The 26,592-nt window shown below is 46.4% G+C and overlaps 2 protein-coding genes across 4 annotated transcripts; one reads left to right on the top strand and one right to left on the bottom strand.

Moving 5' to 3' along the window:
- The first annotated feature begins 367 nt into the window (after positions 1-367).
- On the top strand, positions 368-11,058 carry LOC143383291 (SEC14-like protein 3). 3 transcript variants are annotated; one of them, XM_076837652.2, is made up of 12 exons: positions 368-421; positions 1,433-1,508; positions 1,754-1,797; positions 1,929-1,988; positions 3,233-3,421; positions 4,775-4,870; positions 5,530-5,590; positions 6,741-6,824; positions 9,191-9,297; positions 9,692-9,831; positions 9,917-10,086; positions 10,937-11,058. In XM_076837652.2, exons 1-12 carry the CDS (start codon positions 368-370, stop codon positions 11,056-11,058), a joined length of 1,203 nt encoding a protein of 400 aa, XP_076693767.1. The 3 variants fall into 3 exon arrangements, with proteins under 3 accessions (XP_076693767.1, XP_076693788.1, XP_076693777.1); XM_076837673.2 differs by having other exon boundaries at positions 6,741-6,828; positions 9,195-9,297; XM_076837662.2 differs by having other exon boundaries at positions 6,741-6,831; positions 9,195-9,297.
- Positions 11,059-23,219: 12,161 nt separating this feature from the next.
- Mtfp1 (mitochondrial fission process 1) lies at positions 23,220-26,552 on the bottom strand. Its single transcript, XM_076837687.2, has 4 exons — positions 26,340-26,552; positions 25,477-25,604; positions 24,892-25,124; positions 23,220-23,784 (listed from the first exon to the last, which is right to left on the bottom strand). Exons 1-4 carry the CDS (start codon positions 26,404-26,406, stop codon positions 23,712-23,714), a joined length of 501 nt encoding a protein of 166 aa, XP_076693802.1. The 5' UTR covers positions 26,407-26,552; the 3' UTR covers positions 23,220-23,711.
- Positions 26,553-26,592: the final 40 nt, after the last annotated feature.

Genomic DNA, 26,592 nt, shown 5'->3' with positions numbered 1-26,592 from the left:
GCCCTCAATTTCTCTGAAACTCCTCATTCTCCAGGGCAGAGGTGTTGAAGCACTAATGGGCCTCTTCAGGCATTCACTCTGGACTCCCGGGCCACAGAGGCCAGTCTCCTTCCCTCCCAGCTATCTCTACCTGGCAGGGGACCTCAGGCTCACCTTTGGTCCTTGCCTATTCCCCAGACCTGTCCCAGAGCCAAGCATGGGACCTCACTTAATCCCAGTTACATAATGTGCAATCTAAACAATTGTCCTGGAGGAGGTGCCTGGAGCCACGCCCAGAAGTGGGGGCAAAAGGCCCCAGCTGTACTAGGGTGGACGGGCTTGTGCCTCTACCTACAGTAGCCACCACTCCTTAAGCTCAGCTAGCACCATGAGCGGCCGAGTCGGAGACCTGAGCCCCAAGCAGGCAGAGACCCTGGCCAAGGTGAGAGTCCCTCTTCCTGGAGCCCCATGGGAAAATGGCTGAGGGTTGGGGTGGGAAGGGGTGGCCAGAACCCTGCCCTACTCTGTTGATTAAGAATATCTTTGGCATTGTCTCTTTGCCGTCACTTTCCAAGGGGTCAAATTCCAAAGGAGCCCAGTAACATCAGCCCTGTCCAGGACAGGTACTGAGAGGAAAACAACAACAAAAAATAGTCTGGCAATAGTCTGGGTGATGTCTACCCAAGATCAGGCTTGGGCCAGATCCTCATCCAAGAGCCAGACCCAATAGCTTTATCTAGCAACCTCCTACCACCATCTTCTCCCTCCCAGGCCTCTTAGGTGGGGACAAAGGATGCTGTCAGTCTGCCCTCTAACTCTGTTCCCCCTATCTCCCTGAGTCCCTGAAAAGATGCCCATTCTCTAAGAGACAAATCAGAATGTGATGCCATGCCCACAGAATGGAGAACATATAATCACTATAATCATTAACCATGTTTTTGTAGAAGATGGGAAGAAAAATTCTTGGTAGGCTCACACATGGCGGGAACTAAGACTATGTCCATACTCTAATCCACTTACCAGCCCAATCATTTATCCTTTCTTCCACCACCCATCCTTCTTGCCACTCACCTATCCATATGTTCACTCCTATTTTTCATTCGCTCACTATCTCTCTGTCTTTCACCTTCGCATTTTTCCTTCTGTTTATTCACCTACCAATTCATCCAGCCATCTAGCCATCCACCGATATTTCATTCCTTTTTTTCCATCCATATAGCCACTTATTCATCACTTTATTCTTTTTCTACCCACGTACTCACCCATTAATTCTCCTTCCATTCGCCTACCTATTCAATGATCATCTCTCCTTCTATCCATCCATCAACCTTTGCCTTCATCAGTGTGAGCCAGACTCCATGTGGAAGGGAAGGAAGGGCAATCACAAGAGCTTTAAGTCTGAAAGCCAAGGCCAACGTGAGAGAACAATTCTAACCAGCATCTCTCTTCCCAGTTTCGAGAAAATGTCCAGGATGTGTTTCCAGCCCTGCCTAACCCTGATGATTATTTCCTTCTTCGTTGGCTCCGAGGTGAGGGCAGAGGTGGGGGAATTCAGAATGAGGGGCAGCAAGTGAGGCCTGGTCAATAGCTTCAGAATGACAAATGGCTCTCAGGATCTGACCATACTATCTTGCTTCTTATGTTCAGATCTAGGTCAGGGAAATAAGGTCCTACCCAGGCCCCCAGCGTCCCCCATGGCCTCCACTGACTAGAAGCAAGGCAGTCTATGTCCTACCTTACATCTTTTTTTTTTTTTCCATCCATCTTCCCTTAGCTCGGAATTTCGACCTGCAGAAATCAGAGGCGATGCTCCGCAAGGTGTGACCAACCCCCTCTGGAGATCAGGGGACAGGTTTTATGTGGGGCAACCCATACCTCATTCCCTACTTTCAACTCCTTCTCTGTGTGCTGGAAGTCTGGTGGGACCTTACCACTTCTTTCCTTTTCAGCATATGGAGTTCCGGAAGACCATGGACATTGAACACATCCTTGATTGGCAGCCCCCAGAGGTGAGTCAAATCCACACCCCAAACACCTCCGTTTTTCATGGACATACCATCCAAGAAGCTTGTAGTCACTGGGGACCATGAGTGGAGAGCAAGGCTGAGAAACCTCTAGAACTCCTTGGGCCTAAAGGCGCCTCTTTTGTAATAAGGGGGCCTTACAAGATTGAGGCCTGAGGTAAGAATTTATAAGCATGAGCTCATTTACATCACAACTCCATCAGATGTGTGCTGTAATTTCCATTTTACAGATAAGGACACTGAGGCCCAGCAAATGTTCAGCAACTTTCCCCAAATCTCAGAGACCCAGAGTGGGACTGGGATTTGAGCTCAGGCCCTTCTGGCTCCCTAAACTCAGGGGATCTCTGAATGCTGTGGTTAGCTTGTTCCTCTGCACCCCTCCACACTAGGGCTTTACTCAAAGCATCCTGTTTGGGTGGGAAAAGAAACAGCCCACAAAGGTCCTGTTAAGATCAGGGACACCACTGGGGTTATGGTCATTAATCTACTGAGTAATGATCATAGCTCCACTTGTGGGGCATGTGCTCCAGGCCAGACTTTTTCCAATATTTTTTGGAGACTTTTTCAAAAGGAGGTAGAATAGACTCAGAGAGGTGATGTCACTTGTACTCAGAAAGGTTGTTTTAATTGCACAAGGACACACAGTGGGGAAGAAGCTAGGTCTGTATATGAACCAGATCTATTGACCTCCAGAATCCACATTCTCCATCACTAAGCCCAACTACTCTCCATGGAAAGGGATGTGGAAGATTTGGGGGACAGAACCAACGATTCCAGGGGAAAGGAAGGACAGCAGAATAAAATAGACTTTATTTTTGCTGTATGTATATACGTGACTGCACGACCAATGTGATTCTGCAACCTGTACATTCAGAAAAATGAGAAATTATACCCCATCAGATTCAAATGTATGATATGTCAAGATCATTGTACTGTCATGTCATGTGTAATTAATTAAAACAAACAAACAAACAAAAAAAGAACCAACGATTCCAGAGGCCTTGAGCTAGGCCCAGCTGAGCCCTGGATTAGTTATTTATCTTGTGCAAACAAGTTCCTCCTCTTCAGAATGCTGGTTTTCTTATTTGGAACAATAGTGCCTCCTTCCAAAGGAGGACCAGTGTTTTGCACTGTGGTGGATATAAGCTTGGACCCCACTGGCCAGCCAGGTCTAGGGGGTCTCCAGAGAAGTATAAAATGTCAAGTTCTGTGCACCTTTCCATGCATAGGTGATCCAGAAGTTCATGCCTGGGGGCCTGTGTGGCTATGATCGTGATGGCTGTCCAGTGTGGTATGACATCATTGGGCCACTCGACCCCAAGGGGCTACTCTTCTCAATCACCAAGCAAGACCTGCTCAAGACCAAGATGAGGGACTGCGAGCGTATCCTACATGAGTGTGATCTGCAGACAGAGAGGGTGAGGCCCAGATCAGGTGGGGCAGGTGAGGCTGCCACGGGGTGTGGCCTCAGGAACACGTCTTTGCTGTCTACTATCACAGTCAAAAGCTCCTGGGTCAAACATCAGTTCTGCAGCTTACCAGCTGTGTGGCCCTGGGAAGTGGTCTCACCTCTCTGAGCCTCAGTTTCTTCACCTACAAAGCAGGGATAATAATAAACAGTGATACAAAGAGTAAATGAGATAATGTAAGCACAAATGCTTGTTAATTTACAACAGGGTTACCTCCTGATTAGACCCCTTGTAATAAGAAAATATAAGTCAAATAGCATTTAATATACCCACCCTACATCAAAGTTTATCCTAGCCCATCTTAAACATGCTCAGAACATGTACATCAGCCTGCAATTGGACGTTGTGAGAGAATTCTGCATCACCAGCTTGGGAAAAGATCAAATTCAAAATACAGTTTCTGCTGAATGCATGTTGTCTTGCACTTCTGTAAAGTCAAAAAATCATGAAGTGTAGCTATCAAATTGGAGCAGTCTGTATATGGCTTAGCACATAGGCCTAATATATATTTCTCAACCATGGTAATTATTGCTGTTCCCTCTGAGTCTTTGCTCTTGCTGTTCCTTCTATCTGGATAACTCCCTCCCCCACCAAACACATCTGCCTCCTAAGACTTTCCTTTGCTCTCTCTTATCTATCCTAAGTCTCAAACTTAGATATTGCCTTCTCTGAGGCCCCAGGAGGGTTAAAAACAAAACAAAACAAAACAAAACAAAACAAAACACCTCTTCTATGTTCCAGAAACCCCTGGGCTGGGCTATTCCATCACAGCACTCATCACAGGACTAGGATGCTTTCATTGTTTTCATCTCCTTGATCAGATTACAAACTCTTTGAGGACCAGAACTGAGAATTATTAAGAATTATCCATTATACTCTCAATGTCTGGCACAATATAAAAGCCTAATGAATAACAGTTGGACAAATGAATGGATGGAAGGATGGATGGATGGATAGATAAGTGGATTGATGGGAGAATTGGTTCATGGGTGGAAGGATGGATAGATACATGGATTGGTGGAAAAACTGATGTTTAGGTGGTGAATGGATGATAGGTAGAAGGATAAATGGATTGATGGGAGAATTGATATACTGGGTGAGTAAAATAAATGGATTTCTGTGAGAATTGATCTATGGTTGGGTGAATGGATGGATGAGTGAGGAAATTCATTCACTCTTGTCTACCTTGCTCCTCTGCTGATAGAGTGGGGTACTGCAAGAAGCTTGAAGAGTCATGTGCTTGGGTTACCATCTCCCAATTCTGCACCCTGAGCCCTGGAACTTTTTGTTCATCTTTCACAGCTGGGGAAGAAGATTGAAACCATTGTGATGATATTTGACTGTGAAGGCCTGGGACTGAAACACTTCTGGAAACCTTTGGTGGAAGTGTACCAGGAGGTGAGAAGAAGGCCTATGGGCACACTCCTCTGACTTGATTGGACAGCCGATTTGGCCTGCTACGACCTTGATGTTCACTCAGAGCCAAAGATTAGCAAAAAATGGTTGCCCTCCTAGATGCCATCACTGCCACTTGGAACCCAAAGGGTCTTAAACATGCTTCCCAAAAGATTCCATAGAGCAAAACTCAGGGACAATGCTATATTTAGATCCCAGGGGCCAACTTCCAGCCCACTCTTCCCAGCCCTGTTGTGCTACGCACTGAGACTCAGACAAGTCAGTTCACTTCCTCATGCTTCTGTTTCCTCACCTCCCAAGTGGGGATAGTGATGTAGGGTTACCACAGTAAGTTGCTATATAAAGTATATACATAGTGCTGGGTAAATTGTGAATATTTCCTAAAAAGCAATCCTTACTATTATTATATATATTATTATATTTTACTGTAACATTTACTCTTAAAATTATCATATACTTGTTATTAGAGTGTGGTTATAACAGTCTTGAGAAGGAAGGTCCCCCATAGAGGCCAGTTAAGGTGAGGACAAGAAGGAATACCCTCTAGAGCCCTCTTAAACTTCCATAAAGGAGATCGAAAAGGAGATGAGTATAAGAAAAGATGAAGCATGATCCCTGATGGGGTTTTCTTGGTTCTGCAGTTTTTTGGCCTCCTTGAAGAAAATTACCCAGAGAGATTGAAATTCATGCTCATCGTGAAAGGTGTGTGGCAACTGACTTCACTCATCTGTGCCTCCATTTCTTCATCAGGACCATGAGGATGATAACAGTGCCCTTGTCCCAAGGTTCTTGTGAGGCAGGTTGGTGGTGGCTTGGCTGCTCATAAATCCCTGGCATACAGTAAGTGTGCAATAAGTGGTAATTTCTACAGGTGGCCTTCCTGTCATAGGAAGCAGCTCTAACCCACAGTGATCTCTCCTTTCCCAGCTACCTCCAGCAATTTTGCCTTTCTGGTTTGTTGCCTTTGGGAGCCTCTATTCTTAGATGTGCTTCTTCTATTTCCCTGGCCAACTTATCTGTCCTTGAGGGCTAGACCTCTGAATCTATACTTCTGTTGTATTCCGTACAGACCTGGCACTGTGGGGGGTTTTCACTATGTATTTGGATAGTTGTTATTGGGGTATGTGGTAGATGGAAGGATGGGTATATAGTGAATGGTTGCTTGATTGTTTGTTAATTGGGCTGCTTAGTTGGTTATGCAGTTGACCAGTCAGTTGGTTACCCAATTTGTTGACCAATTAGTGGTTGGTTGGAGAGTCAGTTGTCAGCTTGATTGAGAGAGTTTGTTTTCTGTTTTTCTAAATTTTAATAACAATATGCATTAATTTTGCAAGTAGGAAAGACAATAATTTTGGTTGATTGGTTGTTTGGGTGGCTGGTTGGCAGGGTGGTTAGTTGGCTCATCTTGGACGGTTGGCTGACTGGAGAGAACAAATGGTTGTGTGGTTCAGTTGTTATTCAGTTGGCTGGTTGGTTTGCTGTCTGGCTGATTTTCTAGGTGATAATTTGACTATTCAGTAGGTTGGATGGTTGGTTGGATGATCAGAAGGTGAATTGTTAGACTATTTGTTGTTGGATACTTGGTTGACTGGTTTATTAGTTGACCAAATGTGTGGCTGATTAGGAGGTTGGATGTTTGCCTCTTTTGTTAGTTGGATGGGTGGTTAATAGATTAAATGATTGGTTAATTGGCTGTTTGTTGACTGGCTGACTGATGGGTTGGGTGGTTTATTGAGTGAAGGGCCTTAGAACTGGCCAGGTTAATAATATGACTCTTCTATATCATCAACTATAAGCATTATGGGAAGAGTGGGCCAAAGATATTCTTTTCTCCTTATTTGTATCTCTCCAGCCACGAAACTCTTCCCTGTGGGCTACAACCTCATGAAGCCCTTCCTGAGTGAGGACACTCGCAGAAAAATTATAGTGTTGGGAAGTAAGTTGTTCTACCGCCATTCCCTGAATCCTGTACATGAGCTTTGAAGTGAGATTGGTCCATAACCCCATTCAGAACTTGATACTTCACCTAGAGTCAAGTCTCCTGTTCCCAAAAGTGAGTGGATAAGTGGATCTTACCCTATGGAGTCTATTCGGTGACCTACCCCTTTGGTGAATAAAGCATCCACACACAATACCTTATCAGTTTCAGTCTGGTTGCAAGTCAACCTCTGGTCTATGGGCCTCAGTTTTCTTTCAACACTCACAACCTCATTGCTTCTAAAGGCACCCTAGACTGAGGAAGATGAGAAAGAAGAACAAGAAGAGCAGCTATGATTCAGAGAAGGAAGGTCCAATAAGAAGGGATTGGCTGTATATGGTAATGCACACCTGTAATCCCAGCTATCAGAAAGCTGAGGCAAGAGGATTATAAGTTCAAGGCCTCTCACACAATACCATAAAAAAAGACTGTATAAATAAGCAGTGATGCAGTCATTTGATGAATTATGGGAAGCCATGAAAAATAATGCTGTGAGTGAATATTTAATGTCATAGGAAATGTCAATAAGTGAAAAAACAAAAGTATTTATAAAGTGGTGTGGACAGTAAAATCTTATTTTTATAAAAACAAGTGTACCTTGGCTTGGCATGGTGGCACACATTTGTAATGGCTTAGAAGGCTGAGGCAGGAGGATTGCAAGTTCAAATCCAGCCTCAACAACTTAGCAAGGCTCTAAACAACTCAGTGAGATATCTTCTCTAAATAAATACAAAAAAGAGCTGGGGATGTGTCCCACTGCTTAAGCACCCTTCGGTTCAATCCCAGGTACCAAAACAAACAAACAAACAAATAAATATATGTTAAATACACATATTTTTTTCCTAGAAGGGAGTACAACACAATATTTATTTTTTTTCAGTCCTGGGGATTGAACCCAGGGATGCTCTACAACTGAGTTATGTCTCTAGCCCTTTTTTTTTTTTTTTTTTTTTAAGACAGGACCTAGTTTAGTTACTCAGGCTGACCTCAAACTTGCAACACTCTTGCCTCAGTCTCCTGAGTAGCTGGGATTATGGGTTTGTACCATTGTACCCAGCTGAATATTGATTTGTTGGTGGCAAGACATCATGTATTTAATGTTATTATTTGTATTTTTCTGTTTCTAAGTTTTAATGTATTTTACAAGTAGGAAAGACAATAATTTTTTTAAGTGACAGAGTGAGAGAAAGAAGAGAAATGGCTCATAAACTCAAACTAATGACCCTGAACTTGGAGGATAACATCTACCAAGCAAAATGGTCAGGTTTCAGGAAAACTGAGGACCTAAGAGTAGATGTGGAGGTCCTGTAAATTCTTACTTTCTCTTCCTTTTCAATACCCAAGTTTCTGCCTCTACCCAGTTCCATTAGGATAAGCAGTGGATCACAAGATAGCCTGTTTTGATAGCCCCAGACTCTTGCCTTTGAAACCTGCCACATCCCGAGCAGTGTGGGTTACTTCCACACTCTGCCCCTATTGGTGTCCCAGAGGCTCAGTGCCTTTGGCCCTAGTGTTCCAGGCATTATGGTATTTGCCCTTATCCCACTGGACGGAAGGAATATCCTCTGACCATGGGGGTTAGCCTGAATTAGCCATAGGACTGAGCATGGCATCACCCCAGGACTTAGAACTCTTGGAGCTTTGCATAGAATATAAATGACAGTAATTGGCACTATGCATTATACACTATGGTTGTGGTGATTAAGGGGCTAGGAGTCCCTCCAAAGGCTCAGAGCTGCCCATCCCCCACCAAGAGGTTTGACTTAATCACTGAATGAGTTGATGAGGACCTCAACAAGGTCCTGGTCCTCATAGGTCTTTAAAGTCTCCTTGAGAGCTGGGCATAGTGACACATGCCTATTATCCCAGCTTCTTGGGAGACTGAGACAGGATAATTGCAAGTTAGAGGCCACCCTCTACAGTTTAACAGGATACTGTCTCAAAAAAAAAAAAGATTTGGGGAAGTTGTTCAGTGATAGAGCACCCTTGGTTTCAATCTCCAGCACTATGAAAATCAATCAATAAATAATTTAAAAAATTAAAGTCTCCTTGATACAATTGAACAACTTTTAGCTTTACTGCTCATAACTGGGAGACCTTGAAGAATGTGCAAACCTGTAAGCCAATGAGAAGACATTTCCAAAGCAACAAGATGCTGGGAAAGACACTTCCTACAGCTGAGGCCTAAGAGGCTGGGGAGTTGGCCCTGGCAGCCTAGCTCCTATAGAGTTTGGAGAAGCAAGTTTGTGGCATCCTGGAGGGTGTAGGAGGCTGATTGGTTCTCTCTGTGGTTGGTAACCACCCTTTAATCTCCCTGCCCCTAGACAGCTGGAAGGAAGGTTTGCTGAAACTCATCAGTCCTGAGGAACTGCCTGCCCATTTTGGGGGAACCATGACTGACCCAGATGGGAACCCCAAGTGCTTAACCAAGGTACAATGAACTCAAGGACAGGGCAGGGTTAGGGAGTAGGGCTGGGTTCCTTTCTCACTTGTTCATTCCACAGATATGTGTGCATAGACACTGGTGTGTAGAGACCAGGTGTTGAGCTGGACAGCTTCAGCCCTGCCTTTATGAGGGTTCTGAGAAGCTGTGTAGGCAAACAGAAAATAAGGGAATTTTGGCCCAGAAGGATCAGCTAGAGATGAAAGCTCCCAAAGGAGGCCCTGGCCCAGCTTGGGGGGTCAAGAAAAGCTTCAGGGGAATGCAAGGTGGGGACAGGATGAGCAGGATACTTCCTGGAGAGGGGACATTGTCACAGGCCAGAGAAACAGCATGAACAGTGGCCAGGAGAGGGGAGCAAGCCCCTCCCATCCTATGTCTGCAGATCAACTATGGTGGGGAGATCCCCAAGTCCATGTACGTGCGGGACCAGGTGAAGACTCAGTATGAACACTCAGTGCAGATCAGCCGTGGCTCCTCACACCAGGTGGAATATGAGATCCTGTTTCCAGGCTGTGTCCTCAGGTAGGGAGAGGCCACAGTCCCACCCCCAGTTTGGCCCTAACCCCTCAATACCTATCAGACTGAGCAGCAACCTCTCCCCTCATAGGTGGCAATTCTCATCTGATGGAGCTGATATTGGCTTTGGGGTTTTCCTGAAGACCAAGATGGGGGAGCGCCAGAAGGCTGGAGAGATGACAGAGGTGTTGACCAGCCAGCGCTACAATGCCCACATGGTGCCTGAAGATGGGAGCCTCACCTGCTCGGAGGCTGGTGTCTGTAAGTCTGTCCCAATTTGGCTTGGTTTCAGAAAGCAGGAGCTACCTGTCCTATAGTTGAGGAGAGGAAACAGGAGCAGTGACACCTCCTCACATAAAAACACACAACCTAGGTTAGTGGTACTTAATCACACTTTCATTTACTAGGGCCATACCCATGAACACCTGCCTTGTACCAAAATCCAGAGCCACAGAGGTCCTGAAGGGATTGAGGGCCACAGAATACTGGCAATAGACAATAGAGCTGGTGTAAATTTTTCCTGCGAGGAAACTGGAACTCTGGAGAAGGGAATCAATTTGTGCAGAGCCACAAAGCTGAATGGGATCCCAGGGTTCCACTTCAGGCTTAGTGTAGCTGCATAATCCATGCAAAGTCTGACTGATCCAGGAAGGACCCTTGGTTTGCTCACCTGTAAACCTGAGTTTATAATTCTTGCCTCTCGGGGTGGTTGAGAGAAGGCAAAGGGTATGCAGCAGACCTGACTCAGCATCCACTCTATCCAAAGGGATTGGGAGGCCTCTGATGCTCCCAATTGTCTCTCCTTGCATGACCATTGTGTGAGCATCCAGGTGTGGAAACAATGAAATACAATGACCATTGTTCTCCTTGCCAGTTGATGCAATTAAAGACAGGCTTGGGCACATGCCAGGAGGACACATAGCCTAGGTCAGTGCTGCTTACAGGCTGTGCTCAGGGGTTTCAGTTCCAAAGGGGAGGTAAAAATCATGGTGAGAACTTGGGCCAGCTTGATAAAGTCCAAAGGAACACAAGTCCATCTTCCCTCACAGTCAGGGCAGGGTTGCAGAGTGTGAAGCCAGGCTCAACTGCCTATTTCCCATCTGTCCCCCAGATGTTCTGCGCTTTGACAACACCTATAGCTTTGTCCATGCCAAGAAGGTCAGCTTCACAGTGGAGGTGCTGCTCCCAGATGAGGGCATGCAGAAATACGACGAGGAGCTCACCCCTGTCTAAATGGATCCCGATTTCTCAGAGACCCTTAACCCTCTGTTTTTGCTCTATAGACCTTGCCCCCCAATTCCCTGAAACTGATCATTAGATTTCCTGACTGTATAACATTAATGAGTAGAGAAAGAGCTACCCCAGGGAAGAGTCATTCATCTGCTGGAGTCAGATCAGGGAAGGTTTGAAAGGCACAGCCTTGGAGGGTATCAAGAGAAGAGGAAGAAAGAGTAAATGCAAGAGATGGATATCACTGAAACCCAATAATAGGGAAATGAATCCCCTACCCTTCATCTTCACCCATCCTAAGGCGTTTGTGTGTGCTTGAATTCCTTTCCTTATCTAAGCCCCCTTTTCTTCCTCTCCCTATATATGCTTTTTGTATACTTGCAGAATCAAACAGAAGACCAGAAGGTAGGAAATGGGCAATTCATGGGTGTGTGTAACAAGGAGGAACCGCTATGGGGCAAGTTTCAGCACCTTGGACGGGGTAGAGGTGTGCCAGAGATGGACTCCCTGCTGGGACCCAGGTCCTCTGGCCTCTACTTTTTTTTTTTTTTTTTTTTTTGTAGTTGCTTCCTCTCGGGAGCCTCAGGCACAAAAACTATGATAGGAGATGCCTCCTTCAGACCTTCTCCCATCCATCACTTCCACATTCACCTCCTTCCTTTGGAGAACTCAGCTTATATTTTAAGTAATTAAAGGAACACTTCTCAAAGTAAAGAATCCCATCTGACTAGCTGCTGCCTGGCATAATAAAAGCAAATCACACCTATCATTTGGTGAGTGTTCTCTATGCAACAGACATTGTTTCAAATACCTTATGAGCTTAGTCATTTCATTCTAACACCATCCCCAAGGCCATAGATGAACATCAGTAGATGCCAAGAGGCACTTTTCAAATCTTAGCTCCAACCAGGGCCTTAGGCTCCCTGCACTGCCTTTGCCTCCTGGTAGTAGCAAGTTCCCCTGCTCAATTGCAACAGAGCAGACTTGAGGAATGATGGGACCCAACAGCACTGCTCACATCTACCTTAGCTCCCACAACACAAGATGTCTACACCTACATCCTCCAACCCTGATGATCCAAAGGGAAAAGGCCAGACAACCCTATTCTTCTACCCTGTACCAGTGATAATAATCTATTCTCTTTTGAGGACACTTGTGACATGCTTGGACCAAATTGTGGGTGCTATCACCATCTTTGAAGAAGATAAACCTGTTTCCCTGTTTATTTCCAGCCCCCCACCTCCTCCCTTTGTCATTCCTCCGCTGCCTGCACCTTATCTGGGAAGAACAACTTATCCTCTGCTAAGCATTTTCACAGCCCAAGTGAGTAGGTCCAAACCAAGGCAAGCTCAGACCAGACACACACAAAAGAATCTTGGTCACCAATAACAAAGTCAGCAAAGCTGTCTTCTATATATAACTACATCAATAATGACCAAGGGCAACTAGGCAGACCTCTACACACAGCTATGCCATTGACCCAGCCAACCCAGATTGCAAAATCCAGATCTCTGGCTCTCAACACTTGCAACTCTACAGGCCCCTTATTGAAGACAAGTATGCACATCCTTTGGGAGTGATTTAGAAGCTGACTCTGGGAACCCACACATTTATCCACATAAAGGTTAATGGTGCAGTTCAACATGAGTTGTATGCTGGCTTCTAGGGTCAGCCATGAACCTTCCAATAGGAAAGTGGGGAGGTATCTAGGGGAGGAGGGTTGTCCTTGACAAAGATCAGCATCATTCTCCAGCAAGTACACAGACATAATTCCATTTATTCTTCAATGGTCCTAAATGGGTGATAGAGGCTCAGAGTGGTGGGTGAGATTTAATTCACTTAACTCTTACCTACCAAATAGGTGCTGTGGCAACAAGTTGGAAACTGAGGTCAGAAGCAATAGAGGCTGGCAGGTGGCCCCCACTCTGCTCTCCTCTTCTCCAGGCAATACTTTAAGGGTTCACAATAATCCCTCTGCCTCTTTACACACATTAGTCAGAATCCACCAGGCAGTACTGAAGGGCCACCTGCAGGGGCTGTAGGTAATAGGTGAAGTCTCCCTGGCTGGAGTGGTTCCTAGGAGTGCCAGCTGTGTCAAAGCTGTTTGCCTCCTACCAAAGCAGCAGCCTCCACAGGGAGGCCCAGCAAGTTCTCACCACCAGACTGAAGAACAAGCCATACACTTTTTGGAAACCTCAAGATGATTCCCATTTTATAGATATAGAGAACAAGGCTAGGAATTCCTGCTGTTATCTGCCTGCGATTACATGCTATTATGAGTTGCAGATCTCAGGTTCACAATTCTAAAAGAGGGTTCTTCCAGAAATATTTAAAGGTTAGAGGCATCTCGCCAGATTCAGATAATACCAAGTGGTATTAATGAAACTAGTTCACCTTTAACCTCTCCCTACTTTTTGTGTGAGCAACTGATCTGTATAAGTGGACTCAACCCCTACATGACCCTCAGTTAATTCTGTTTCTTATTTGAGCTCCTGAACACTTTGCCAAGCTGCCCCTAAGAGGGATTTTCTGAACTCAGAGGGCCTAGGGCAGATTCAGGAAGGGAAAGGAGTTTGGATTTTTTAAAAAGGAAATTTTAAGGCATTGGTTTAGTGTTTGCTGAGTACCTTCTATGTGCTAGGCTCTACCTAAGAGGCCAGGTTTTCAGGGTTGGGGTGGGCCTCTGTCCCCAGTGTTGGATCTGGCTGGGAAGCCCTAGCCTCAAGAAGCAGGTCTGCCCTGGACTCCAGCCCTAATGGCTCCCCAGATGCACTGTGAGGATCAGAGGAGAGGAACAGGAGGCCCAGGGTGCTGGCGGTCTCACCTCTCAGTGGGAGAAGCAGCAGGGACTCCAGGGAGATAAGGGAGTCTCAGGGCACCTGGTGGAATGACTCAAAGCCCATCAGGAAGGAAGCCTCTTCCAGTTTATATCCCCAGATGTGAAGACCAGGTCCTGCTGTGGCTCGGGACTGCCTGGCATAGTGCTTATCCTGGGGTGGGTGCACCAGGTACACGGCTGGCAGGGAAAGGCTCAGCTCAGGGACAGAGAGGGCAGCAAGAAAAAAACCTCTTCACCTCACCTCCCAAAAGCTCCATTGCCCATATCTTACCAAACAGCAAAGCTACAGAAACCATCAGAATCCTCGACCCTTGAAGAAGCCATAGTGAAAAGAAAAATTGCCTGCCACCCATAAGTCTCCTTAAATTGGCCCTTATAACTCTTGTGGGTGGGAGAGTGGGATGGACACAATGATGAAGAGTACTGTTTATTCATACAGATAAGAGCATGGTGGTCACCCTTAGGTGCACATTTATGGATCAAGGAGGGGTCATGGCAAGCACCATCAGATCTGGTCCTTGGATGCTGAAGAGAGAGGGAAATGGAGTTGGAGAGGACGTTCTTGATAGGTGGCATGGGCTAAGCAAAGTCACAGAAGTAGAATGTGGAGAGCACATCCAGAGAATGGCAGGGAGTTGCAGGGATGCAATGATATGGAGAAAGGGTGTGTCATGGTGAGGGGTGAGACTGCCAAAGCTGGTGGCTCTGAACACCTGGCTGAGTTGTTCCGACTCGATCCTGGGAGCCCTCAGGAGTCCTGGAAGGACAAAAGAGGGACTTGGAAAGACTCAGCCACCAGCATGATCAGATCAGAAGAAAGGTTCTTTAGGTGCTGATCACTTGAGGAGTTTCCAAGCTGTTTATTCATACAAATAAGAGCATGATGGTCTGTTGGTGAGCCTGACTCTGAGCCTACGTGGAGGAATGCTTATCTTGATCATTGTGCGGCAGGGAAGTCCTAACACAGAACGCTATGTTTTGGGACAGAGTGCTGTCAGAACTCTGGCAAGCATCATTTCCTTGCTCCTTAGGCAAGGAGTTATTCCCCTGTTGGTACAAGGTCAGCCTATGTGGCAGTTTCTGAGTTCTTGGTGTCTGGACTCCCATAAGATGATATGTTGTGTATCAACTCTGGCCTATCATGATTGCTATACGTAAATCGGCACATACCCACTATAAAATCTATTCTTGCTTCACAATAAAGCAGATGCTATTCTCTGAAACTGTCTCCGGAGGGGTTTCTCCATGTCCCCAAGCTCCCCACAGTTGATGCTGGAAGGACAGGCCCCTCAACAGCGGTCACCCTCAGATGCCCATTTCTGGACCATCATCCAATTATTTTCTCTGAAGTGGAATCCCTGAACCATATAATTAACATTCTTTATATGTCAAGAACAATCCAATCACTCGCTCTTGAAGTGGATGTCTTTTACCATAATAATAATAGCCATATTTGTGAAGCCCTCACTCTGAGTCTCTGCCTGGCTATATGTTCATCCAATCAATTCTTCTGTAAACCCTTCATCTAGTAAGGGGAATTGTATAGCAAAGAAACCAAGGCAGTGACTTTAACTCCAGGAAAGAGGGACCTAGAAATACTCATCTAACTACTAGGTTGTGAAGATTAAATTAACCGTATCACAGCAAGCCCTTAGGACCATAACTGGCATCACTAAGAGCAGTTAACTAATAAATGTTATCAGAATAAATGACTAGTTTGAATTAAAGGTGGGCATTTTGTGAGGTGCTTCCCTCTTGTGGTGATTCTGAGCATTGCATGAAACCCGCTGCTCAAGAGATCCAACTTCCAGCATGCTCCAGGAAAAAAGCCACTAAACCTGGGGGAGGAAAAAGATAACTCTGTTCCCTCTATACAAGTAGTGTTAGGTGCAGAACAGGCTGAATAAATTGTCTGCACGGCATGCCAAACAAAGTTAGCTGCAGGATGACCTGGCTTCTCAAACCCTCTGTCTGGTACTTTATCACCTGTTTGCTTCAAGCCCAAAGGCCCAAGCCCCCACTCAAGGCTGAATGCTTCGCCCCCTGCTCAAGGCTGAACACTTAACCCCCTGCTTGTGCCAACAAGGCAGCTTGCAGACCCAGAGACCCCATTAGATTTGGGCTATAAAAACTCCCTCGTGCCGGGCCCCCTCTCTCTCTTGCTCTCTTTCTTGCGCTCTCTCTCTCTTACTCTTGCTCTTGCTCTCTCTTTCTTCTTCTTCTCTCTCTTTCTCTCTCTCTCTCTTCTCCTCTTATTCATTGCTACAATAAAGATCTCTTGGTGCTCTGAGTGTTGTGTGTGTTTCCCATCAACTCATACCAGGGTGTAACAATTTAAGATCACAACAAGACTTCCACCTTTCATTTGGTTGACCTCTTTGCATGTTTCCCCACCCAGCAAAGGGAATAAACCATCAGCACAAAGCTGCCCATCACTAAGAGCTGCCTTTCTGTAAAAAGGCTGGCTGAAGAGAGGGCTTCCCACCTCTACAGGGAGGAAGTGTCTGTAGGAGGGATTCTAGCTCCATCGATGCCCCTAGAGTTGCCCGATAAAATACAGGATGTGTGGTTTAATATATCTCATGCAATGTCAGGAACATACTTCTAAAAGATTCCTTGTTTATTTAAAATTCAAATTTAATTGTGCCCCTTATTATTTTATTTTCAAAAGCGGGCAATCCTATCCCTGGAGATTTGGTGCAGAGGTAGGGGCTACGCTGCCTGAGAGGAGGCAACTACCCCATTTTAGGCCGATTGCTTTAGGCATCTTACTTCAGTCCAAGCTGGTGGGAATCATCTCCATCTTATCCTCCACCTCACTATGAGGTCACTGGAGCCCTGGCTGGCGGGAAAGACACAGGACTGCTGTTACAGGGCAGAGACCTATCATGAAACTGAGGCAGTGCAGAGACCTCATTTCAAACCCCCAATTCTTGTGATCATACCAGAAAGATTTCAGACATGTCACTCAGAGTAACAGGAATGAGTTTATCAAAAAGGGATAGGAAATGGAAAAGAAGAACACCAAGGGAGAGAGTGGGTCTCTCAAGAGAAGGTTGCTATGCCCCTCCTGCCCTCGAATTTTATTGAGAGTTCTAGGGAAGTTTCCAGAGTCCTGACAATTCCACATTCTGACATTTGACTGGCAGCATAGGAAGTGCATGGACCATCTCAAAGAGATGATGTGGTTGGGCTGGGGATGTGGCTCAAGCGGTAGCGCGCTCGCCTGGTGTGCGTGCGGCCCGGGTTCGATCCTCAGCACCACACACAAACAAAGATGTTGTGTCCGCCGAGAACTAAAAAATAAATATTAAAAACTCTCTCTCTCTCTCCCACCCTCTCTCACTCTCTCTTTAAAAAAAAAAAAAAAAAAAAAGAGATGATGTGGTGCTCACAGAGGAAATTGAGTCCCCGTGGTTTTGCCCCCTTAATTGATTTATTACACTTCAAATAGCCCTCAACAAGTTTTCTTTGTGAGGAGTCTTGATGTTTAAGTTGCCAGGGTGATTGGGGGTTGTGATAGTTTCAGTGATAAGGGAGGCACCAGCCACCAGTAGTGTATGACATGAACTTGAAACAATAGTTTTTCTTAATGTGATATTATTATGACTAGGAGATGTTTTAACATAGTAAACCCCCATCTCTGACGTGTTTATCTGTGAGATAAGGCTCCCTGGGGTTTTCATTGTCTTTTCCCTGTTCACCCATTTACAATTCACAATCTACCTAACAGCTACTGTGTGGAGGGTCCTGGAGAAGACCTGACCACAGGTTTTCAGAGTGGGAGCCAAGACTACAGGCTGCACAGTGGCAGAGGGGAACTGAACTGGAGAGAGCCTGATGGATCTTCCATAGGGATTCCTGCTCTCAGAGGCCAGGTGACTTCTCCAGCCACATGTCACTCACAGTGGCTTCCCTGTCCCTTCTCCCATGCTGATGTCTGGGGGCTGCCAACTTACTTTGGGGTAAGCCTGACCCTCTTTTTGCAAGCCTCTGAGCACTTCAGGTGCAGGGGAGCCTGGTGGGCTGGTCTCACCTGAATCTGGAGGAACCTGACATGGTGAGGTTGTAGAGCTGGGGCCTTAGGAAACTGAGGTAGTGCAAAACCCCCCTCCCCCTTCAAACCCTGATTCTTGTGATCAAGTCAGAAAGATTTAAGAGGGGTTGCTTAGAGTAACAGACATGAGTTTATTGAAGGGGTAGGAATAGAGAAAGGAGACTCTCTCAAGGGAGAGGGTGATCCTCTCAGTGTCCCTCTCCTGGATTCCAGTTTTATTGGAGATCCCATGGATTTTTCCAGAAAGTCCCGCCCAGTTCCACATCTTGATTTTTGACTGGCAGCAGAATTACATCAGACTTTTAAGTCCCATCTGCCCTGACAACTGAAGGTCACCTTGACCCATGCTTTCCAGATCTAATCATATTCTTAACCATAAATTCTTACAGATTTTATAGTTAGAAGGAATTATCCTTCCCCTGAGCTTCAGGATGTGGTCTATGAAAAGTTCACAAAAGTCTCCCACTTCAGGGTAACTTGGGTTCCTCTTATGGACATTATTTGGGGCCTGCATTTCTCCTGCAGATAGCAGATGTTTACTGAGGAATGTGATATATCCCATCCACCTAGGCCAGGCAGGGCTGATGGAAAATTGCTTTTTTGTGCTTCTTGGAAAAGAAAGCATGGGGGGTCAGCACAGCAGGCCCATTTTATAGAATTATTACCTTAACTTCAAGTTTCACCATTGGCATCTGCCTGTCCCCTATCAGTGATGGTAAATAAATGAGATAGACAGATAGTAAAAATAGAGACAGGCAGTTAGGGCAATGGGCTCCCCAAATGGCTTCTCTAAATGTAAAGACCCTTCGATGAAATTAACCTGTAGAAAAATTCCAAATATTCTATTCAACTCCCAGAACAGCAGGAAAAGGAAAGTGGAATAGACCTGAGTGATGACTACAGACTCAAGGACTAAAAGGGCCCAATCAATCAGAAGGTCATGGACCAATAACCTTAACACTTTTCTAATGTCTGTTTGGAGGAGATAGTGATCAATGACCCTACCTGGTAGCTATATTAACCACTAGTCCAGCAACCTGCTCTCAGGTTCCCCTTGCTCCATGAGAGTTATGTTTCTTTTCTTCCCACTTGAATAAATTCTACTCTTTCATTCCCACCCTCCATTGTTTCATTTGTTGGATTTCATGCCTGGAAAGAAGTCACCAGCATCTGGGCACAGTGGTGCATGCCTGTAAACCCAGCAACTCAGGAGGCTGAGGCAGGAGAATCACAAGTTCAAAGCCAGCCTCGGCAACTTAGCGAGGCCCTAAGTAATTTAGTGATACCCTGTGTCAAAAATAAAAAAAATAAATAAGAGTTGAAGACTTAACTCAGTGGTAAGATGCCCCTAGGTTCAATCCCCAGTACCAAAAAAAAAAAAAAAAAAAAACCATCACTACCACCAACAAAAAAGACATTGGCAAGCGACTGGGATCTTCTTGAAACACTAGAGCACTATAAACATAGACCTTGATCAATACCTGCTGAAGAATCTGGTCCTGCCAGCTGAGGCCAGAGGCACTCCCTGAAGTTGCTGCAGAGGGTCCACTACAGGAGCAAAGGATGAGAGTCCAGTTTCAATGGCATCCCCCAGCTGCCATATGAGTATCTCAGTCTTCAGAGTCCTGAAGAGGAGAGAAATCCCTCCCAGAATTTTCCTGTGGCTTTGTAGCATCTTTGTGGCATCTCCTGAGCTGTTGGGCTTTGGGGGGATTCTTGGCTGGCCCATTTCTTTGGCAGCTGACAGCTCAAAGCGGGTGGAAGCACAGGGCTGAAGCTTGGCCCATCTCCTCCACTTTGACCCAAGCCATGAGGTAATCTCACCAAGACCCTGACCTGGCCCCTAACAGCCCAGATTAACTGCCACCTACTGTAGATTGTTAGTAACTGCTTCAATTTGTGACCTGCCTGCCAAGAGGTGAGCCGAGGCTTTCATCATTCCATTTAATCTTTCTAACAAAAATCCTATGTAGGGCTGGGGAGGGATATGGTTCAGTGGTACAATGCTTTCTTAGCATGCATGAGGCCCTAGGTTCAAGCCTAGCAACACACACATACACACACACACACACACACACACACACAGACACACACACACACACCCCCTATGTAATAGATGAAGAAACTGAAGCTTGCAGTCACATAGGTGCAGTCAAACCCAGTACAGTTGCCTCTTGGTATCTGAGTAGGACTGGCTCCAGAACAACAAATTCTATTTGCAAATAACCCCCACACATCCTCCTGTAGACTTTAAGTCATTTCTAGATTACTTATAATACCTAATACAATCTAAATGCTATGTAAACAGTTGTTATACTATATTGTTTAAGGAAAAAAGAAGTCTGTATATGTCTAGTAAAGATGCAATTTTTTCCCCAAATGTTTTGTCTAGTTGGTTGAATCTAGATGCAGAACCTGTGGTTACAGAGGGCCGACAGCACCTGATACCTTCTCCCATGTGAACAACCAGTTTGGGGTGGCAGGGGATGTCACCCAGACCCTTCCCTGCCCTACTATCAAATTTTCTGCCTCTTAGGCTTTAACTTTCCTCTGGCAGGAACAGGCAGGAAGTCACCAATACCGATATCAGAGACTATGCTCATGGTGGTGACAATGACATCCACCCTGGGCACTGGGTATTGTATGCTCTAATTCACTGCTGGTGGCTCAGGGCATAGACTTGCAGCACACGCAGCTGCAGGCCCAGGGTTTGAGGAGCCCCCTGTGCCTACCAGGGTTTTCCAATAAAGAAATGCCCACTCAAGACTTTAGCTTTATTCTCCTGAGACATGGCCGGGGGAAATGTGTCCTCCTGTGAGGTAACAAGCCTGGGCATAGCAGGGCCTGTGCCTGTCTACTTAGGTAGGGGCAGTGGGGTGGTGTGAACTGTCTTCCACATCTGTGGCTGTCTCCAGGAGGCTAGGATCAGGAACTTCCTCTGTCCATTAATGCTTGATGAAGAGCCCAGCAGCCCCCTAGTACAGAAATTGCCTTTTGAAAATGGCTAAGTTAGGGCTGGGGTTATGGCTCAGAGGTACAGCACTATCATGCATGAGGCCCTGGGTTCAATCCTCAGCACCACATTTAAGTAAATAAATAAAATAAAGGTATTGTGTCCATCTAAAACTAAAAAATATACATTAAAAAAAATGGAAAATGGCTGAATTAGGCCCATTTGAGATTTACTTGCTTATTAGCTAGTGAGTGGTGTGTGGGACAGGTTGATTGGGGCCAGAGCCAATTGTTAACTTTTCAGGAATTTTTTGAGCTGGTTATCAAACCAGTCTTTATTAAAAATTAACCAATATTTTTTAAAAAAATTCTTGACTTAGATTTAAATACATTATATTCTCAAAATATGTACTCAAAATATATTGCTTCCTAATTATTTTGCTACACTTACTATCATCCAAGCTCCGAGGTTATTTATAGCCAGAGTTGCCACCCCTTACCTGCTGTTACCCTGTGTTTCAGTTACCTTCAGTCAGCTGTGCCTTGAAAATACTAAATAGGAAATTTCAGGAATAAATAGTTTCATGTTTCCCATAAATTTTATTATATTGTTAATAATTACTCTAGCTGTTATTATAGTTTATGTTTTAAATTTCTTTCTTTTCTTAAGTGTCAGGGATTGAACCCAGGAGTACTTAACCACTGAGCCATATCCCCAGCCCTTTTTGTTTGAGACAGGGTCTCTCTAAGTTGCTTAGGGCCTTGCTAAGTTACTGAGGCTGGTTTTGAGCTCATGATACTTCTGCCTCAGCCTCCCCAGTCACTGGATTACAGATGTGCACCACTGTGCCCGACAATGTTGTTAATTTCTTACTGTGCCTAATTTATAAATTAAACTTGATCATGGGCATGTGTATATACAGGGAGAAAACACATTACATAGAGGGTGTAGCATCATCTATGATTTGAAGCATCCTTAAAATGTATCCCCTTGGATAAGGGAGCACTACTACATTCTGTTTACTAGAAATAACAAAATCATATTGTGCTACCGTGTACTGCTTCCCAACTCTGTGTTCAGTGATTTCATGTGGGAGGTTGAAAGAGAAGATAATGGGAGCATTTACACTGTGGAAATTGATAAGTTAGGATCCCTCTGCCCTGGAGAAGTCAGTGGTTAAACATAATCATCCACTGGCCTTTCTGCCAGCCCAGAAGGTAGGGAGATACAGCACCATCCCTTTCCAGACTCAAATTCATAGGATCAAAAAGGGAAGTGACCTGGCAGAGTCTTCACAGCATACAAGGTCACAGATAAGACCCAGACCTGGTTTGTTCTTCCCTCCCCCAAAGCAGCCAGGTAGGGAGATGGGAAGTCACCTGTCTGGAGCACTCCTGGATTTCTTCCCACCTCTCTGGCTGCTACTCCTGCCCTCAACTCTTAGATTCAGACCCTCCTCTCTCTTGCCTGGCTGCTTCCACTCATTCCTGTAGCTTTTCTCCCCAGTATTCTGCCACTACATCTTATTCACCCTCCAGTCTTGGGTGAGAACAGCAGCCACTAGCTGCCCCTTCTTATGGTTTGATCATGTCCCCCAATCCCCCAAAATTTATCTGTTGGAAACTTAACTCCTCCACCTGGCAGTGTTGGACTAGGTGTGGCCTAATGGGAGGTGTTTTGGTCATAGGTGGAGCCTTCTTGATGGATTCACGCCTTTCTGTAGAATGGGTTAACTATTACAGGAGTTCAGACCCTTTCTCCTGCTTATGCACATACCCAGCAGCCTTCTGCTTTCTGCCATGAAATGAAGCAGAAGCTGAAAAGATGCCAGTGCCATGTTCTTGGACTTCCCAGTCTCCAGAACTTTGAGCCCAAATAAATCTCTATTCTTAATAAATTACCTGATCTCAGGTATTTTGTGATAGCAACAGTAAACAGGATACCCCTCTCCAAGCTTTTCTAACATCTTCAATTGTCCAGCACAGAGTTCAGACTCCTTGCCATGCCTTGCCATGGGACTTTTGTGTGATCTGAATGATACCCTATTACCAATCCCATAACACCTTTCTCATATCCCCACCCAAATCTTCATTTCAGCCAGTCAGTCCTTTTTGGTTCCTTAGATTTGGAGTTTCTCTTGACTGATTACACTGATCTTCCTTAGGATGTTCCCTCTCTTCTTTCTCCCACCCTTTCCTTCATGACCAGGAAGCCCTCTTCAGATTACAGCCCACTCTTCCCTTAGTTTACGTCTACCAGGAGAAGCCCCGCTTCTACTTCCACATCCCTGCTCCACCTCCCAACAGAAGAAAAACTCAATTCTTGAGGATTTATTGGGTTTGGATGTGGGCCTGGCCAGCTTTCCAGCCAGACCCTAGCAGCCCCTGTATCAGAGAAAGGCTTTCCTGAGGTATCTCGGATGCTCCATTCCTATTTCTCATGAGTGTCTGTTGTCCAGCCATGATGCCATGGAGTGACGCAGCCAAGCGGCAGAGAATCCTATGCCCAGCTTGCCTTGCCCTCTTTGGGCTTCAGTCTCCTTATCTTCCATTTTCCTGTCAAAAGATAGAGCTGGGCCCACCCAGGGTCCCCTCCTGCTCAGTACAACCGATTCCATGGAAGCAGATGGGGTTTAGGTCCCACCTCTCTTTGGGACTCACTGCAGTCACTATGTCCTTGAGGCCTTTGTCTCTAAGCTTCCGTCCAGCTCAAACCTACTCAGTGTCAGGGCCATGGACCCTGGGGAACCAGGTGTCCACTTCCCTAGCAGGAGTGGGCTGACCCACAGGCCAGGCACTGGGGTGGGGTCAGGAGGAGCTGGGCTTCCCCACTGATGGGTAGAGCTTGCGCAGGCTGGAGTCCAGGAAGAAGTCCACTGACCTGTAAGAAGGGTGAGGTTGGTGAGCAGGTGGCCAAGGTGTGAGGGAACAGGAGGCAGGAGGCCAGGGTGAGGGGAAGGGACTGCTAGACACAGGACACAAATGATATCCAGGTGGAAACCTATCTTATCTTGCCCCTCACACCTCGGGCTACTTGAACCCCCAGCATAATACCCATTTTCCTTTTCTATATTCATCTGGGGAAAATGAGGCACAGAGAAGGTAAAGAACTTACTCCAGGCCTTAGGGTCTGTTATGTTCCCCCAGGAAAAGACTCCTTATCCTATTCTACATTCGGTTAACACCCATCTATAGTTCTAAGAGCAGGCACGTGATCTAAGCCCAGCCAATCAGAAAAAGGCTGGCTTAGAGGTTGACATTCAGTCTGGATGGACCAATGACAGCCTTTGTTAGGATTTTTGTTATTACTATTCAAAAACTTCTGATGGGGCTTGGTAAACTGCCTGATGGAAACTGGGAGCTGCTGGGGGCCATCTCTATTCCCATGAGCAAAGCCACTAAGGTGCAGGATGGGGCAGAGAGAAGGAAAACAGACCAAGCTTCAGAGATCCAGATTCCTAATGACATCAATGTGGATGCCTAGATCCAGCCATGCCTGAAAGCCAAACAAGCCTGGGCTGTTTTCCTCTCACTTAACTTACATAGTATGAGTCTGGCTTCTGTCACCAATAACTCCCCAAACCCACCACTCCAAGTACGCCCACTCTGCCTGCCCCTGGATGTTTTGTAACAAACACTACATTTTCTTCCTGGGAATTACTTGTCCTGTGTCCCATACCCTCAAGACACCCAGGGTCCACTCCTGCTCAATTCAACAGATTCCATAGAAGTAGATGGGGTTTAGGTCCCAATTCCCTTTGGGAGTCACTGAAGTCACTGCTCCTTGAGGCCTCTGTCTCTACGCTTCTGTCCATGGTAACATAAGAGTACCTGCCAGATCATATGAAAAGGGCACAAATCGTCCTTTCCATTTCAGGAGCCCTGAGTGCCAACCCTACCTCTGCTGCCATTGTTCTGTGCCCCATACCTCTCAGAGCCTAATTCTACCTACACAGGAGATGATCCCTGAGGTCAAGAGAGCACCCACCTGTCAATGGGGTGGATGATGAAGGGGATGGTCAGCAGCCCAACTGCGGTAGTGGTCCACTTGCGGACAGTCAGGGGCCAGCGGGTGGCAGTGCCCAGGACATAGAGAGAGGCAGCACACACACGGTTGATAGTGAAGCCTGGGATGGCCACGGAAGCCAGAGCCTGCCACACAAAGGTGTCTACCACAGCCACAGTCACCCTGGTGCTGCGGCCTGCTTCAGGACCCTGCACCTGGTGGGCAGAGAGAAACTTAATCCAGTTGGGGTAGAGGCAAAAAATTCTGTAGACAAGGAGCATGAGCCTGGACCAAGGAGGGGAAGTGACCAGTCGGGGGGAGGCATCAGGGCAAAGGAACTGATCTAGTTTTAGATTCTGGCCTATATACCACAGTCAGAACTAAGGATGCCCTTGTCCACATCCAAGAGTCGGGTATAGACTGCCACCTCCAGGTATGGGGGTGAGGTGCACTCTCCTACAAACAGGACTGGAGTACGGACTTTATCACTTGTAAAGCTGTAGACTGAGCCACACCCACACCTGGAGTGCACTGGGGTGGAGGTTGAGAAGGAAAGCTAACACTCACCTCTCCGGCCTTCTTGCCTTTGTCAATGGCATCCGCCAGCACATAGGAGCTGGATACACCATAGCTCAGCCACACCACAGCCTTTGGCACCAGGGAGCGAAAAGCTTCCCCCACCTCATTTGCATAACCTGGAGGGAGGGGACATTTAATTCTCAAACCCATGGACTGTTCCACCAGGGGGCGCTGGAAAGAACTAGTTCTAATCCTATTCTGCAGCAGGGTGACCTTAGGCAATGACTACCTCTATAAACCTCTGTTTCCCACTTCAACTCCAGGGCCCACTGATGGGAAGATTGGGCAGAGCCACAATTATCGTGGCTCGCTGATTAGATTTCCTAGCCTTGGTTCTGAAAGCGGGCACTAATGAGGTGACAGATAGCCAAAGACTGATCAAGAGCAACCCCAATGACCAGATACTCACCCTGTGCCAGGCCTTTCTGTGCTTTATCTCATTCCACCCTTACAACCACCACCCAATGAGAGAGGCCCTCATGTTGAGCCATTTTTGTCAAGGAGGAAACTGAGGCTCACATAGAACCAACTGAGTGGCAGGGCCGAGATGGGAGTACAGATGCCCTGACTCCATAGCTAGGGCTCCAGGATGCCAAAGGGGACAACCCATTCATCCGGCTGGAGTTTTCTTTCTGGAGGGCTGACCAGCAGAGACCCCCAGGGCAGAGCTGAACCCATCAGTGTCGTGTGACCTTGGGCAAGTCCCTAGCCCTCTCTGAGCCCAGTCTCCGGCCCAGGAAGAATGAGAACTAAAATACTCTCCCGTCTCCTCCAGGCCCCGGAATGGCACCTGGGAATCCCTGCTCCCCTGCCATGCGGTAGGGTCGCAACGTCAATCACTCCGCGCTCACCTAGGTATCGAACCCACGTGTCCCGGTAGAGGTCACGCTCTGCGCTCAGCCGCTGCGGCTCCGACATGACGATCCGCCGCGGCTCGGGCCACGGCTATTGGCACTGTCTATGCTTCCGCCTCCACCTATACAGACACTCGGGTCTCCCACTTCAGGACCTGCCGAAGGTCCTAGGCTGAAGGACGGTTTGGGCAGTCTCCGCCGGCAGGGAGCGTCTGCAAATTGCCCCGCATACCCAAGCCCCTCTCAGAGA

This window comes from Callospermophilus lateralis, chromosome 1 (genome assembly GCF_048772815.1).
Source record: "Callospermophilus lateralis isolate mCalLat2 chromosome 1, mCalLat2.hap1, whole genome shotgun sequence".
Lineage (NCBI taxonomy): Eukaryota > Metazoa > Chordata > Mammalia > Rodentia > Sciuridae > Callospermophilus > Callospermophilus lateralis.
This window is presented reverse-complemented; position numbering and strand designations above follow the sequence as displayed.